Source organism: Cucurbita pepo, chromosome LG10, assembly GCF_002806865.2.
Source record: "Cucurbita pepo subsp. pepo cultivar mu-cu-16 chromosome LG10, ASM280686v2, whole genome shotgun sequence".
NCBI classification, from domain to species: domain Eukaryota; kingdom Viridiplantae; phylum Streptophyta; class Magnoliopsida; order Cucurbitales; family Cucurbitaceae; genus Cucurbita; species Cucurbita pepo.
Window position 1 is genome coordinate 3,150,485 of NC_036647.1, and position 16,239 is coordinate 3,166,723.

The window sequence follows — 16,239 nt, forward strand, 5'->3', positions numbered from 1 at the left end:
TTGGCCCATGGTGGCCCACCAAGCAAGAACCCACGTTGCCAGCTCAGAATGGGAAGCGAAGGAAGCAATCCACACGCGCGATCACGTGCTGGGCCTTATCACGAATGATAGGGAGACGTGAAGCAATAAGGAGCGCAGAATATTTTTGTGTGGCAAAATGAAACGGCTAGGCTGGAGAGTTTGCATTGCGTTGCGCAATGTTTGTGTCCCCATAATTCCGATTTCAGAAAATTGGAAGAAATTAAAATTCCCTCGTTAGTAAAACGGCGTCGTCTAGCGTTAACGTATGACGGGTAACAAACCAAATCGACTCCCTCCATTTATTGCTCCCAACGGGGCAGATAACATTACCGGCTAAAAAGCTTACAAGATTAGAACAATTAACCACTGATACCAGAGAAGAAGAGACAAAGCCAGACAGAGAAGAGAGAGAAGGAAGGTGGAGACGGAGGACCGGGAGGCGACCCCGTCTTTGGATTCCAAAAATTTGAGCTTCTAGGGTTGCCGGAGGAGAATGGGGGAGCAGAGGAACCGATGGAATTGGGAGGTAAGCGGGTTTGAGCCAAGGAAGCCGTCTTCTTCGTCTTATGAGCAGGATGATCAGCTCAAGCCAGGCGCTCCTTTGGTTCGGAGGTATTCAATTTCGTCGTCTTCAGCTTCTCCACGTTTGGCGCTCCCGAAACACTCACTGGTCACCAAGGTTCAGAGATTGAACGACAAAGTTAAGGTAACCGGACTTAATTCTCAATTGTTACCATCAACTTCTTCTTCTTCTTCTTCTTCTTTCTCGTTGTGAGCTCTTGAGTTTTGCTCGTCCTCGTTCTTAATCGTTTGTAATTTGATGCTGAAAAGTGACATTGCGTTTGAAATGAGTAGCTCCGAAGTGTGAATCGGTTTTAGTGTCCCAAGCATTTCCAGTTCAGCGATGTATTAGTTAATATTGCTGCCATTGCCAAGCTAAGAATTTTGATGAAATGGACTGCTCATTAGTGAATTCGATTAACTTGCTCCTTCGTTGGACATGGCAGCATGATTCTAGGCCATATATCGACTATAAATATCTTTGCGGGGTTGATACAATTCCATATGTGTAAGTGAAGGCATGCATGGTTTGGCCGTGTGTGCTTGTTGTAAGCGGTCACACGTGGAGGACTTGGAATCTTCGCTGCTCTTGGTTTCGATTTCCTAGTCATTTTCAGGCATCGGTTAAACACCAATATTCGATGTAAAAGCACCGAAGAATTTCCGCCTTCTTATTCAAGTTGTCTGTACATCCACCTTATACGTTTCTCTGCTATGCGTTAGATCCATTTCTCAATCAATAGACAGATTCGAGGTTTTCTCAAGATATCGAATTTATTCTTGATTCCCTATATGAGTTTCTATACATGGGCTCGCCTGTTCATGTTGTTTTTTATGTCTTTTGTTTTAAAATTCGGAGGCATTTTAGGCTACACATGGACTTCTGTTAAGGCTCATCTCCTGTACTCGTTAAGACGTTCGTTCTTTACTTTGACAGCTAGCTAAAGAAGATTACTTGGAGTTGAAACAAGAAGCAAGTGAACTGCAGGAATATTCGAATGCAAAACTAGATCGAGTTACTCGGTATCTCGGCGTTCTTGCAGAGAAGACCCGTAAGCTAGGTAAGACAATGAGCACTGCGGCTTACTTATTTTCCATGTTGAGGTCCTTGTTTCTAGATTTTAAATCACGTAAATTACTCGATTTAATGAGATTACAGATTATTGTAGTTTGTAGCTTCCAAATTTGAGACGATATCCACGAGAACCATGCAAATCTGTTTGGTTTTGGTTTACCTTGTTCAAAGGCTATATATTTTTATAAATTCCTGTTTAAATACAATAATTGGTGGTTCTTTAAGTGTTCTCATATCTGGATATCAGATAGAGTGGCCATTGAAACTCAGGCGAGCATTGGTCCACTACTCGATGAGAAAAGAAGGTTGTTTAATGAATTGTTGACAGCCAAAGGTACACCCATTTTCCTTTATAAATTTGACAACCTCTAAAATTAGTTCTAACAATTACTGGTTTATTAATTTCAGGGAACATAAAAGTTTTCTGCCGAACTAGACCCCCATTTGAGGAGGAAGGTCCATCTGTGGTTGAATTTCCTGATGAAAGCACAGTCCGCATCATCACTGGTGATGATACCGTCTCTAACCCCAAAAAGGATTTTGAGTTTGACAGGGTCTATGGGCCTCATGTTGGACAAGGTGAAAGGAATGTGTGTTCCCCCTACCTCAACTGGTCCTACTAGTGTTTTCCAGTGATTTATTTATTTATTTAATAATGCAAATTATAGTTTACTACGGTTGTGTTATTAATGTATCTTGAATTGTTATGACATGTGCAGCCGAATTGTTCAGTGATGTTCAGCCTTATGCACAGTCTGCGTTGGATGGACATAATGTTTCTATACTTGCCTATGGACAAACATTCTCAGGAAAGACGCACACCATGGTTGGTCTCCTGTCTCCCTCTGTTTGACTCGTTTCTTCCCTCCTTTTACTCTCTCGCCAACTGATGTAGATGCATCTTAATAGCGACCCTTGTTTGTGTCATTATGCATTTGCTAATGTGTATAGTTTTTTTTTTTTTTTTTTTTTTTTTTNTTTTTTTTTTTTTTTTTTTTTTTTTTTTTTTTTTTTTTTTTCTTGGGCGAGGGTTGTTATGCTAATTACTACGGGTATCTTGATGCCTAGGAGTGAAGATTAATTGTGTTTATAATTTTGTTTATCTTGCAAGGATCGTCTTTTTGATGCTTTAGTGTAAAAGATGCATGTGTTTGTTGTCTTGAGTTTATCTGTAAGGATGTACTAGGATCTTGCCTTTGTTGTTAATTAGTTCTACATATCCATTTAAATAAATTAAAGTAGTATTTCATCCATAAATCAACTAAATACATATTATTTCAAAAGTTCACTCTAAACATCAATTTAATTTAAGTAGAATTTCATATTTTCGTATCATATTGCAGCACTACATTTCTGATTTACATGAGAACTTAATTTTGTAGTAAAATATAATTGCTTTGCTATGAACTAGTTGAATTTGATTTCAATTTTTTCCCAGCACCGCAGGATGCTAATCTCAATACAATACAAAGCTAATATTCATTTATTAGTCTCTTGTTAGAATTTGTATTGCTGAGCTTGATTTTGTTAATAAAAGAAAAAGGGTCAGGGTCACAGAAATGTTGAGAAACAAATTTGGTTTAGATGTAAAGTTGTATTTGTTAAGAAACTATTCCACACTTGATCTTAGCTAAAAGGGCAAGATAGGTATATTTAAAGTTATATTTGTAACAGACAACTTTGTACTTCTTATGGTGTATCAAATTATTTCTGATTCATTAAATCAACAATTTTCCATTCTCCCCAATATTAATTTTGATAGTAATTCAAGAACTATGATAAAAAAGGGACTGAGTACACATAGAAAGGGGATGGAGATGAGGCATCATCTAGAATCAAGCCAAGGATTCAGAAAATGGCTTCCCAATGGGATCTCGTTTCTAAAATACAGTAATTGCAATTTTTCCTTTTAATCCAGCAGATCCCGCGAGTGGCAATTAAACTTATTACAGCCTACTATTCTGTTCACTTTTCGTAGGGATCTTTGGAAAACCTTGCTATCTTCTCCAACCACATGTACTAAAAGTATGTGTGTGCAAATATTAAGTCACAAAATAGAACCTTTGAACTCTCCAACTTCTGAACACCATAAAACCGAAAGATTGTCCTCAATATCTGTATGAAAGTACCAAACAAGCACTCCACCATCTGTCTGCATAGTCATAAATTCATACTGCAAATGGTTAAGGTTTACCATTCTTTTTTCCACATAATTGGAGTTAATGGGAAGTGTAGTTTTTCATTTAACTGTTAGGAGTGTAGTTTTGTTTTCATTTTTTTTATCCGTCATAAGTAGCCAATACCTTCTTCACATAATGAGCTTGGTTATCAAATGTTTCTGTTCCCGTAAGTGTTTGTTTCTTTCATATGTAGGTTTATTGAAGTATAGCATTCTTATCTTACTATCAGCCAATTTCTGAGCATATTGAGCTGGTTGAGCTGTTTTTTTTTTCCAATTTATTATTTTTCTTGCACAGGAAGGATCCAGCCATGACCGTGGTTTATATGCTCGTTGTTTTGAGGAGTTATTTGATTTAGCCAACTCTGATTCAACCTCTACTTCTCGATTTAATTTTTTTGTTACGGTTTGCGAGCTCTATAATGAACAGGTTATTTTCCTTGGTGAATTTCATTTTCCATTGCATTGTAGTTTTAGATTCCATCTCTGAGCTCTATGCAATACTCTATTGAAGCCCTTTCATGTTCTTGAAGATCAGGGATTTGCTCGCTGAATCAGTCATCTCTTCAGATCTCCACGTTGATACGCCAGAGTTGTTTGCAGGACTTGTGCAAGAAAAAGTAGATAACCCATTGGAGTTCTCTAGAATTTTGAAAGCAGCAACTAATGCACGGGGAAATGATACGTCAAAGTGGAATGTTTCTCATTTGTATGGTTTGAACCTGGTTCTTTTGAATNTTTTTTTTTTTTTTTTTTTTTTTTTTTTTTTTTTTTTTTTTTTTTTTTTTTTTTTTTTTGTGTTATTTATGGCCCGGGTAAAAAAGAACTATGCAATGTTGAATGGTGCAATTTTTTTTTGGTTATTTGAAAACCTGCTTGATGGGATTTGGTCGTGGGTTGAGGTAGTTAAGCCCAACTTTATCTCTGTCATACTTATCAAAGAATGTGTCAGTTATTGCCTAATGGAGTTTTGCATCTCCTGCTAGATATGTGTGGAGTCTTGATTTTTTCTGAACGTAAGAAAAAGGTTGAAGATCCACCTACTGAAGTTTCATTATTTTAATTACTTTACTGCTGTTAGATGGATATTTGTTGCCATTTCAATATTTTGTGCAGAAATTCTTTTATGGGTCTAAACTATGTGAAATATAATATTCAAATGGAATTGTTACTCACAATCAATTAATTTGTATTTTACGATTTGCACATATTTATTGTTCCATCATGTAATTTTGATTTATAATGTTTGAACTTGCAGTTTGTAATGTTACAAGGAACCATATTTAATTGTTAGTGCTTCTTTCTAGAAAGAACTGTGACATAAGTCTACTAGGGAGTTTGATAGAAAAACCTGCTAGAGTGGAGGGGTTGCATAATTTTTTCCAATGCTAATTTTCAGTATTTTCACGGCTTGTATGTTCACCATCTTACAAGGCTTCAAACTTGGCTATTACAGGATCACCACAATACATATATATTATACCAATCTGATCACCAGTGAAAGTACATATAGCAAGCTTTCCCTTGTAGACTTGGCTGGCAGTGAGAGTTCAATTACGGAAGATGATAGTGGCGAGAGGGTCACAGATTTGCTGCATGTCATGAAATCACTTTCAGCGTATATTTTCTTTTCTTTTTTAGCCCACTGGGCATGGGGTATTTTCTTAAACTAATTTTTGAGGCATCCTTTTTTATTAATTGGATGGAATTATTGTTTCCAATTTTGAAAATTTTTAATTTCTGAGATTTTCTATCATGTTTTGGTTGCAATTTGTAAAAATAAACCAAGTGACTGCGGTTTTTCAAAAGCTTTATATTTCTTGTGATTTTCATCATATTTAATTTAACGAGAAAGTTGATTTAAATTTAATGTGGGCCCAAATTTGAATTACATTAGGATTTGGTGAACGCGTAGAAATATGAAATGGTGGTTGTTGATCCATGGAATTCAACTTCTTTTCATTGAAGAAATCTTTACCTCTTGGCTTCTGGAAATAACCTCACTGCAGATATTGTGATACTGCTTTTGTAGGTTGGGAGATGTTTTGTCATCTTTGACTTCTAAGAAGGAAGTTGTTCCATATGAAAATTCAGTGCTCACAAAAGTACTAGCAGATTCGATAGGTAAGGTAATCTTTTTGGTTTATGAAGTTGTTTTGGGCTAGAATCATCAACCATGTCATTACGGTTGCATGGAGGGTGCACGCTGTTATCCCTCATATTATTTCTAAACCTTGCACATGTTGCTAATGTTTGATGCCAAAATAATTTTTTAAACGGGCATGTTGTGTATGTGACAACTTGTTTGTCTCATATCTATCACAGGTTTATAAAATGACACCATATTCAAGAATTGTATGATTCCTTATTTGTTTTTGATATCCAATGTTTAGTTTTTTGGAAACTCTAAAGATTTTAATATCTTAGATTAGTGACCACTATAAGGTTTGGACAAGGTTAGTATGGTTTCTCAATGCTCTAATATTTTTCTCACCTTGTTTCATTGTGCAAGCTTATGAAATTTGACTTAAAGATTTTTCGTTAGTCTACCTTTCTTTTTGAAATAAAGATTGTAGCTTGTAACTAAATTTTTTCTATAGTTTATACTTCACAATTTCTGGTGCGTGCTCTTTTGAGAGCTGACAGTTCGGTGCGTGAAAGAGGCATTCTGACACAAACGAACCTTGTCACAAATAAGGAAGGACCAACCAATGTTTTCTTTTGCCTTAGAATTGAATAATTGTGTCCACTCGCACGTCATTTCTAGGAGTAATAATCCTGGATGCATCTTTATTTGGAATTTAAGAGACAGTTGAATGCAGAATGTGCTACAAATCATAATTTTTTTTTTCTCCAACAATTTATAGTAACAACTCTGGATGTGAGAAAAAATTTGGCATCTTCCAGGAGAAGCTACATGTTGCTTTATATTTGACTGTTTCCTCTCTCTCCTCTGTAATAGTTGAGACACACTCAGACTTTTACCTTGCCAGTATTTAAGTTTTTCTATGTGGTACTCGTATTACTGGGTGAAAAGTTTTCTTTCAGGCTTATCGCCTTGTTCTCATCCCAAGCAATTTCTTTTGCTTTCAAATTTTCACTTAATGGTCTATATTGTTATCCAAAGGCTGCTGGAATGATTTAGACCTGGTTCCTTTTGCTTAATATGTTCAATTTATGTAGGCGGGAGTTCAAAAACTTTGATGATTCTCCACCTCAGCCCAAATGCTTCAAATCTGTCAGAGACACTTTCATCATTAAACTTCTCTGCAAGAGCACGGAATGCTGTATTAAGTCTTGGAAATCGAGATACAATTAAAAAATGGAGAGATATTGTAAGTGTGAATATATTTTATTAAATGTGGCTACATGTCTAGATGATATTCAGTACTGTCATCACCTGGTGTGTTACAATCTTCTGTGAAAGAAGATTAATCATCAAAGAGAAAGATATAACTTTAACATTGGAGTAAAAACAAGATATAAGATAGGAGAGTAACTCATGTTTATCTTTGGTCCAGGCTCAGGAGCTGATCTGAAGACTTAAATAGTACTTCTAAATATCATTGAAAAGGTCTTTTACTTTTTGATTGATTAAGCAGTAATAGGTTTCTGAGGATGCATATGTAAAAGTACGCATCATTCTACCATTCATTATAGTAACTCCTTTTTGTATTCTTTCTCTTATTCTAATGAAAGCTTGGTTTCTACTTAAAAAATAAAAAAAGAAGAAGAAGAAGAAGAAGAAGAAAATGATATTTACATCTATAGTACAATAAAATACATGATGTAACCTGCATCGTTGGTGGGGCAACTGTGGGCTCCAAATGGAAGTATTTTAAGAGTACATCTGTCTTGTTCACAATTTCATTCCTGCTAATTCTTATAGGCAAATGATGCACGTAAGGAGTTATATGACAAGGAAAAAGAAATTCAGGATCTAAAACAAGAGGTTTTGGGACTGAAAAGTGCACTTGAAGATGCTAATGACCAGTGTGTTTTACTCTTCAATGAAGTTCAGAAGGCGTGGAAAGTTTCTTCTACTCTGCAATCAGATTTAAAGGTTCTTAACTCATGTGTTTTCTTGCACAGTTACATTATTCAACGGAATCAGTTTGGTCTCTCCTTTTTCTACCTTGCTTTTTACATGTCAACTATGAAATGGAAGGTTTAGGATGAATAATGGAGTTCGTTTGAGTTTTGGGATGTATAAACACAAATCTTCTTCTTTTTCAGTCTGGCTGTCTTATAAAAAATGTCCTTCTACTGAAGCATAGATTAACAATTTACACCATTTTGTTATAGATACCACCGGAAGTAAAAGAATTGTATTATTATTTTCATTAATTTATATCAATTGATGGTCAGCCTGATGTTATACTCCAAAAAATCATTGCAAACTATTGTACAATTTGAACCATGCTTGTGTTCAAAAGATTAATGTAATAGTTTACTCATATATTTTTCTGAAGTGAGGCGTGTATACTTATTCATCAGGTGAAGCCCTTTTTAGTGCTTGAATCCTGTCTTCCTTTTATGTTCTTTTTTTCTGTCATAAGGGTTTGATCGACATTTTATGAAACTAATTATATCTTGTTCTCTTACTGTCGACTATTTTGATGTCTCGTTTTTCTATTAAACTTTTCTTTCAGGCAGCATTTTTGCTTTAATTTCAAAATAATTCTGTCTTTTGTGTCCACACGTTGATGTTAGTTGTGTCATATTACGTCAAGCATCAATATCGCTGAATTGTGTTCTATTTGATGTAGGTGGAAAACATTTCACTCGCAGAAAATCTTAAGACAGAAAAGGAACAAAGTGCTCAGCTTAAAAATCAAGTAGCTCAACTCTTGCATTTGGAGCAAGAGCAGAAACTTCAGATACAACAGAGAGATTCAACCATTCAGATTTTGCAGGTTGGTTCTTTTTCATATCAGGACTCTTGACCTGAATAATTGTAACTCTATTATTTTTTAAGTGATGGAAATGGTATAATTTTTGTGTCCATGTAGTCAAAGATTAAAAGCATAGAGTCGCAAGTGAATGAAGTCAGATCGTCATTGAGCACAGAACCATCCAAGGCCACTGGAGATGGCATGGATTCTTCTGCAGTAAGCAAGAAGCTTGAAGAAGAGCTCAAAAAACGTGATGCTCTTATTGAGGTCTGTTCTCTGAAATTATATGTTGGCTGATATCTTTGATAAGAATGTTGTTTTCTCTTTCGAAAAAGAAGAAGAAACTTTCATTGATATTTGAAGAGATACAAACTAACAATTAAAAGAAAACTGTCTTTAGGAGTATAGATCGCCTCCCACAAGAATAAACACTTTAAATTACCAAACAACCTTCCAAATAAAAATTTGAGAAGTAAAAACAGTGTCCCAACAAGAATTCATTACAAGTCATACGAAATTTTTAAGAGGGATCTAATCTCTCCTCCTAAACAACTTGTTTTTCATCAAAGATATATTATATATTCCTTTCTGTCGATAGTCCCTAAGCTATTGATTTGACGACGTGAATCCATAAAATTTGAACTTCTTCTTGGATTAAATTATTGTTTCTTAATAGGTCACTGATAAGAGTACATACATAATAAGATGAACTGCCTTTTTCATCTATTGCATGTTGACCCCTGGAATTTTTTTTTCTTTCTAAATTCCTAGAGTTCTGTACTTCAATATTGTTTTAGGCTGTTGGCCTATTTTTTATGTTTTCGTGTAATATCTAACTAGTTTGAATTCAATTTCTAGTTCATTAGCTAGTTGACACGCTCATGCTCCAATCAAGTTGTTTTGTACCTGGGGTTTGAATTTGTGCTATTTTTGCAGAGATTACATGAAGAAAACGAAAAATTGTTTGATCGCTTGACAGAGAAAGCAACTTTGGTTGGATCACCCCAGGTAAACATCATCTCTTCGAGATCTGAATTTCCCCGGTACAGGTTTAAACAGATTCTGATACTTGAATTTCTGCTTAGTTATGTTCATTTATAAAAAGGTTTGTTGTTCTCTTTGAGCTTCCATTTGTCTAAAAGTCTGGCTAGTGTCCTATGTTGATTTGGCATGAAGCATGCTACTCTGTACTTCAAGGGTTTCTATATATTTTTTGTACTATAGGTACGTATAGTTGAGCACACTGGAATACAAGGACATTTTTCAGTAGCTTGTTCAAAGGCAATGTGCTTAACATTTTTTTTAATGAATAACCGAATTTCCATTGAGAAAATTGAAAGAATACGTGAGCATACAAAAGTAAAGCCCACGCAAGGAAGCCAAACTACAAAAAGGGGCTTCAATCAAGGAAAAATAAAATGTTGAGGGTAATTACAAAAAGACATTGTCACTGAAGCTCAAAAAGAAATATAGATTTTAACACTGAATCAAATATCGCCAGAAGATCTCTCCTGCCCTCTAAAGATTCTATTATTGTCCTCGCTTCAAAAACCCTACAAGATAGTACAATTTTCAAATTGTCATAGAAACAACCCTTGAGAGTTGGCAAAACAAAAGCCGAACGCCTCAAAGAAACAAGTCCAAACATCGGCGAAATCACATCTCTGGTGAATATGAACGAGGTCCTCCACTGTCATCCTACAAATAATACAACAAAGCAGCATGGCCTTATTTTGACAGGATCTGTTCTATAGGTTCTACAATTGAGCCTTTGAGTTCTAACAATACAACCAAGCGGCAGCAATGTGGGATGTGATAGAATTTTGAAATGTGTAATTTTATTTAGAGAGTTATGGCTATCATCATCGCCCATTGGATTTTATTTATATCAACAGGATTTCTACAAATCATTCGGCTTATGAGAAATTTTACTAGTTAGGTTTGTTTAGCCAGTAGCGTTACCATGCCTATTTAGTGTATGGTATTTTATGGGCTATTTCAATTATTAATAGTATTCTGTATGGTACTAAGCTATTACTTATATTGGTGTTTTTATTTATTTGACTTCTAGTTGCCAAGTACATTACCCCAAGGTTCTGGGATTGTTCAACCTCAGGATCCTCGCAGGTATTTAGTCAAATCTGAAGTTTGTAAATGCTTTCAGTTCAATTACTTGCTACTTCATATATGCTTTGAACTTCCTGGTTGCTGAAACAGAAATGATACCAATGACAAGAGTAAAGGGAGCTCGATGGCTATTGTTCCTTCTCCATCAGCTGTAGACAAAGCTGAGGGGAATCTTGCCTTAGTTAAAGCTGGTTCTGATAAAGTTAAAACTACCCCAGCAGGAGAGTATCTTACATCTGCTCTGAATGATTTCAACCCTGAACAGTATGACAGCCCTGCTGCTATTTCAGATGGTGCAAACAAGCTTTTAATGCTGGTATATATAAGTTTAATTTTAGAAGGGATACTAAATATTGATATCCATATTTCTAGTCTTATTGGTTAAAAGTATTAACGGTATCTTTATTTATTTATTTTCATTAAAACCAATTATTTATAAACCTGCGTTAGTAAAGCTGGTTCTGATTTGAGGACAAGAGATTTTCATTAATTAGCTGTAGTGCTAAATCAGTTTTGTCATGAGCTACGTTTCTCTGGTGGGAGCTGTGTGGGGACATAGGCACAGTATAGAATTTTGTACAAGGTTCTTATTGTGTCTCCTTACCTATTTTATTTATTTATTTTTTTTTTTTCTATACCACTTTCCTTCCAGCATGAGGTTGATGATATCACTGGAGTATAATGAGAGGAACTTTTTAGTCAATTGATTGGAAATAAATCTTGCAGATCTTAGCTGCAGTTATTAAAGCAGGTGCTTCTAGGGAGCATGAAATACTCGCTGAAATAAGAGATGCTGTTTTCTCTTTCATCTGTAAGATGGAACCAAGAAGGGTGATGGACACGATGCTTGTTTCACGAGTTAGAATATTGTACATAAGATCTTTGCTTGCTAGGTCACCGGAGCTGCAATCCATCAAGGTTTTTAAATATTTAATGTGTTTCCATCGTTCTCTTCTCCGCTGTACATTTTCTTTGACTTCGCATCATGTTCAGTCCTTGTATCTTTTTTATTGCAGGTCTCTCCTGTTGAGTGTTTTCTTGAGAAGGCAAGTACTGGACGCAGTAGAAGCTCCAGCAGGGGTAGCAGTCCAGGAAGATCTCCCGTGCGATATATTGATGAGCAGATCCAAGGCTTTAAAGTGAATCTTAGGCCAGAAAAAAAGTCCAGATTTTCATCAGTAGTATCCAAAATTCGGGGTCTTGATCAGGTAGTGTTTTTATCATCGTTTTGTTATCTTCCCACCAGTCTGAACTAATGCATGGGGATAGTCAATATGAATATATTCCACTTTCTCTTTCCGAAAGAGATACCAAGAAAAACTGTTATGTGCATTCCTGCACACATGCTGGTGGCAGGAGATGAATTGGGAAGTACTTCATGATACAATTTTTAATGCATTATCATGAGACCACGCTGTCTTCAGGTCCCTCCCATCTGGATAATATGCTTCCAACTTCCTATATTCTGTTCCACTTGTTACTTAACACAAGAAAATAATGGTTTTCTACATTTTCAGGAAGTCCATTGTATATTATTACGATACATCTGTGCTCACTACTTTGAACTGTATTGGACAGGATTCTCCGAGGCTGCAAGTGACAGCTGGAAAGCTGAGAGAAATTAACGAGGATGCAAAAAGCTTTGCTGTTGGAAATAAGGCTCTGGCTGCTTTATTTGTACACACTCCAGCTGGCGAGCTGCAGCGTCAGATTAGGTCATGGCTTATAGAGAACTTTGAATATTTGTCTGTTACTGGAGACGATGCTGCAGGGGGGGCAACTGGTCAGCTAGAACTCCTGTCAACAGCAATCATGGATGGGTGGATGGGTGGACTTGGTGCTGCAATGCCTCCTTCTACCGATGCTCTTGGCCAGCTTCTCTCTGAGTATACAAAACGGGTCTATTCTTCCCAATTGCAGCACTTGAAGGTGCATTTTGATCTCATTTTGAATCTTTTCATGGAAAATCGAAGGATCTTGGTCTCATCATTAATTGTCTTCAAAAACTTATTAAGTTTACTACTATTTAACACGTCAATTGTTTTGAATAAATGCTTGGATTGATTTTTTCACCGTGTTATTGCTTGTGAAAATATTTTGAAAGATAACTTCCGTCGAGTAAAAAGTTTTGTTTTTTGATCTAGTCTTAGACTTTTTACATGGCAAATCATAAGCAGTGTGAATTGATTGATCCACACAATATTAATAGGAATCCATTTTAATATCCTCAACTTATTCGAGGATGGAAATTCCTTTCATTTTTTTAGAGTCGAGAAAAGTCATTATTTTCTCAGCTGCCTAAATCATAATTTTCAAATGTCACCAAATTCTTATAAATAAATCAAACTTGCTCAAATTCATTTAGATGCAACTGGAATATTATTGTTCAAATTTCATCGGACTACTTGCCTACGGTCTTAAATATTTCATGAGTTTAAAGCCACTAATGTTTTTATGTTCATATTTTTCAAAAAAGAACATTGTACAAGGACAAAAGAAAAACTTTGCCCGATATCAATTGCTGTCTTGTTCAGAACAAGAGTGGTGCTCTTTCATGATTGCTGCATGGGAAAATACCACTACATTCTTGTCTTTTCACCTAAGCACATCCAGTAGGATTTCTATTTTTTGCAACACTGTAGCATCTTCAACGTTGTGTCCTGTCTTCACGTGGATGAGGATTGATGATTCTTCTTCTTTTTTTNTGTGTGTGTGTGTGTGTGTGTGTGTGTGTGTGTGTGTGTGTGTGTGAACCTGAGTAATAAATCTTACGTTCCTATCTAACTCCCCTGCTGGATTTTGCTACCTCAACAGGGTAGTGGTAAACAGACCATGATATTTTGGACATTTACGTACATTTTTCTANACATGCTTTCTTGTTGTATGAGTGAGTTCATCGGCTTTTTTTTTCTTTTCCTTTTTTGTATCTATGTTTGNAGGACATTGCTGGTACCTTGGCTATGGAAGAGGCAGAAGATGCGGCTCAAGTTACAAAGTTGCGATCAGCTCTTGAGTCAGTCGATCATAAAAGAAGAAAGGTACTTCATAACTTCATAATTTCTATTTCACTCTCCTATATACTTGGTCCATTTATTACTTGTGACAAGCTTAACACCTTAAAGAGCACATTTCCACGTTTGGTGGCAAGAAACAAATACTCATCTCTCATGCTTTCTTTCTATGTCCTGTTCTTCCATGTTGGTTCTATTCTGCAAATAAACATTTGCTATTAATGCTTAAATGCCAATGTTATCGATGTTTCTTTAGTCTACTTGATTACATTTTAGCATATTCTGATCTGCATTTTTGTTGTCAGATTTTACTACAAACGAAAAAATTACAGATGATTTGGCATTTCTATAAATGCTAATTTGTCAATGTTATCTATGTAACTTTTTTCATTCTTTAATTTCCTATATTCGAGCATCTTCTGATATGTAAAACTAATGTTGTCAGATTTTACAACAAATGAAAAATGATATAGCTTTACTTATGCTGGAAGATGGTGGTTCACCTATCCAAAATCCCTCTACTGCTGTTGAAGATGCAAGACTTGCCTCTCTCATTTCCCTTGATGGCATTTTGAAGCAAGTAAAGGTAATCTACACATAAATGTCTTTCATTTTTTCTTGTCTTGTTTCTGTGTCAGAAACCGACATTTACAAAGATGTTTATTGAAACAGGATATTGGGAGACAAGCCTCTGTAAATGCCTTGAGTAGAAGTAAGAAAAAAGCACTGCTTGCATCCCTTGATGAATTGACAGAACAGATGCCTTCTCTTCTTGAGATTGATCATCCGTGTGCTAGGAGGCAAATTACAGATAGTCGTCAGATAGTTGAGGTATGTGAATCTTTTAAATTTTTGTATTGAATTGTTTGTACTACATGCTTTCTTGTTGTATGAGTGAGTTCATCGGCTTTTTTTTTCTTTTCCTTTTTTGTATCTATGTTTGAATTGAATTTGACTCTTCTCATTCGGAAATTGGGTCAAATAGTTGTTCGTTGGCATTGACGTAGAACTATTTAAGCCTACAACAGGGCANGGGGGGGGGGGGGGGGGGGGGGGGGGGATCTTTCACTCATCATTATGATGTCGTAATTATAAAAAAACAATAATAATTCAATAAAAAACTAGCTTGTCCAATTCTTTTAAACTATACGTTGGTTATGAATGACTTGGTTTTGTCGTTGCATCAAAGGATTTTGTTACTTCCCTTTTTCTGTAGCATTTTATGGTGGATTTCTTGTGAGTTTAAATTTGGTTTTTGTTTTAAACACCTCCCTCTCTTTTGATCTCAACTTCAAAACATTTCATAGGAACAGTACTTATTCAACGTCTCCTCCGAACACGTAACATTTTGGAAATAGAACTTTAACTCGAATTTACCACTTTTCTTTTACTTCTAAAATACCAATTACAGAGTGAACTTTATCTCAGATGTTGGAAGACATATGGCTCCTTCAAATCTTGGATTGATTATAGTACATTAGCTGGAGCCTGGATCTATCATACTTATATCTAAACATTTTTTCTAATCTTATTTACTGCAGTTAACTCCAGAAGAAGATGACATCTATCACGCAACATCACACAACCGCAGACTGTCAGTGGACTCGAGTTCTGGTGCAGAAGTTGACGTAGCACAGTGGAACGTTCTGCAGTTCAATACAGGCTCAACAACACCTTTTATCATCAAGTGTGGCGCAAACTCCAATTCGGAATTGGTCATCAAGGCAGATGCCCATGTTCAGGAACCAAAAGGTGGTGAAATTGTGAGAGTTGTTCCCAGACCATCTGTTTTAGAAAACATGAGCTTGGAGGATATCAAACAAGTATTTTCCCAGCTCCCAGAGGCTCTGAGCTTACTTGCTTTGGCAAGAACTGCAGATGGAACCCGAGCACGGTACTCTCGGCTCTACAGAACTCTAGCCATGAAAGTCCCATCGTTAAAGGATCTTGTTGGTGAGCTTGAAAAGGGGGGAGTATTGAAAGATGTAAGACCATGAATACGAAGTTTGTACCTCCCATTCTTTCGGCAGCCGTATACTTTGACATGCTGCTGCCTGGCCTGTGTGTTCACATTATTTTGAGGAAACTCCTTAGGTTGTCCACGGTATTTAGAGTTGTTATATTGTAATTTATGTTGTCTTTGTTGCTCTAAGCAAAATATCTGTATTTGTAGACATCTACCTCACACTTCACATGTCGAATTGGCTGTAATTGTTGTTCAAATCAATGTCACTTCTCTAGAAATACTGTCAAAATGTCGATTACAAGACATAATTTTGATGATCTTTTCAGATCTTGTAAATTAACAATTTTAATTTTCTTAATAGTTTAAGTCTATTTGGTGTTTTAATTTTGTGTCTTATTCTAAAA

The 16,239-nt window shown here is 35.9% G+C and overlaps 1 protein-coding gene across 1 annotated transcript; it reads left to right on the forward strand.

The window, feature by feature from the left end:
• The first annotated feature begins 204 nt into the window (after nt 1-204).
• LOC111803534 (kinesin-like protein KIN-14A) lies at nt 205-16,214 on the forward strand. Its single transcript, XM_023687986.1, has 23 exons — nt 205-727; nt 1,520-1,643; nt 1,905-1,991; nt 2,066-2,236; nt 2,377-2,483; nt 4,135-4,266; nt 4,370-4,545; nt 5,293-5,454; nt 5,869-5,960; nt 7,020-7,171; nt 7,726-7,899; nt 8,606-8,752; nt 8,849-8,998; nt 9,668-9,739; nt 10,803-10,858; nt 10,949-11,174; nt 11,585-11,776; nt 11,875-12,066; nt 12,437-12,787; nt 13,798-13,896; nt 14,315-14,455; nt 14,542-14,700; nt 15,411-16,214. Exons 1-23 carry the CDS (start codon nt 515-517, stop codon nt 15,864-15,866), a joined length of 3,831 nt encoding a protein of 1,276 aa, XP_023543754.1. The 5' UTR covers nt 205-514; the 3' UTR covers nt 15,867-16,214.
• Nucleotides 16,215-16,239: the final 25 nt, after the last annotated feature.

What these genes read in the sequence shown, in the direction of transcription:
- LOC111803534 (XM_023687986.1), top strand. Translation starts at nt 515, where the DNA reads ATGGGGGAGCAGAGGAACCGATGGAATTGGGAGGTAAGCGGGTTTGAG. An exon ending in TGAATTGTTGACAGCCAAAG is followed by an intron (nt 1,992 to 2,065) that starts GTACACCCATTT and finishes TATTAATTTCAG; the next exon opens with GGAACATAAAAGTTTTCTGC. An exon ending in CAGGAAAGACGCACACCATG is followed by an intron (nt 2,484 to 4,134) that starts GTTGGTCTCCTG and finishes TTTCTTGCACAG; the next exon opens with GAAGGATCCAGCCATGACCG.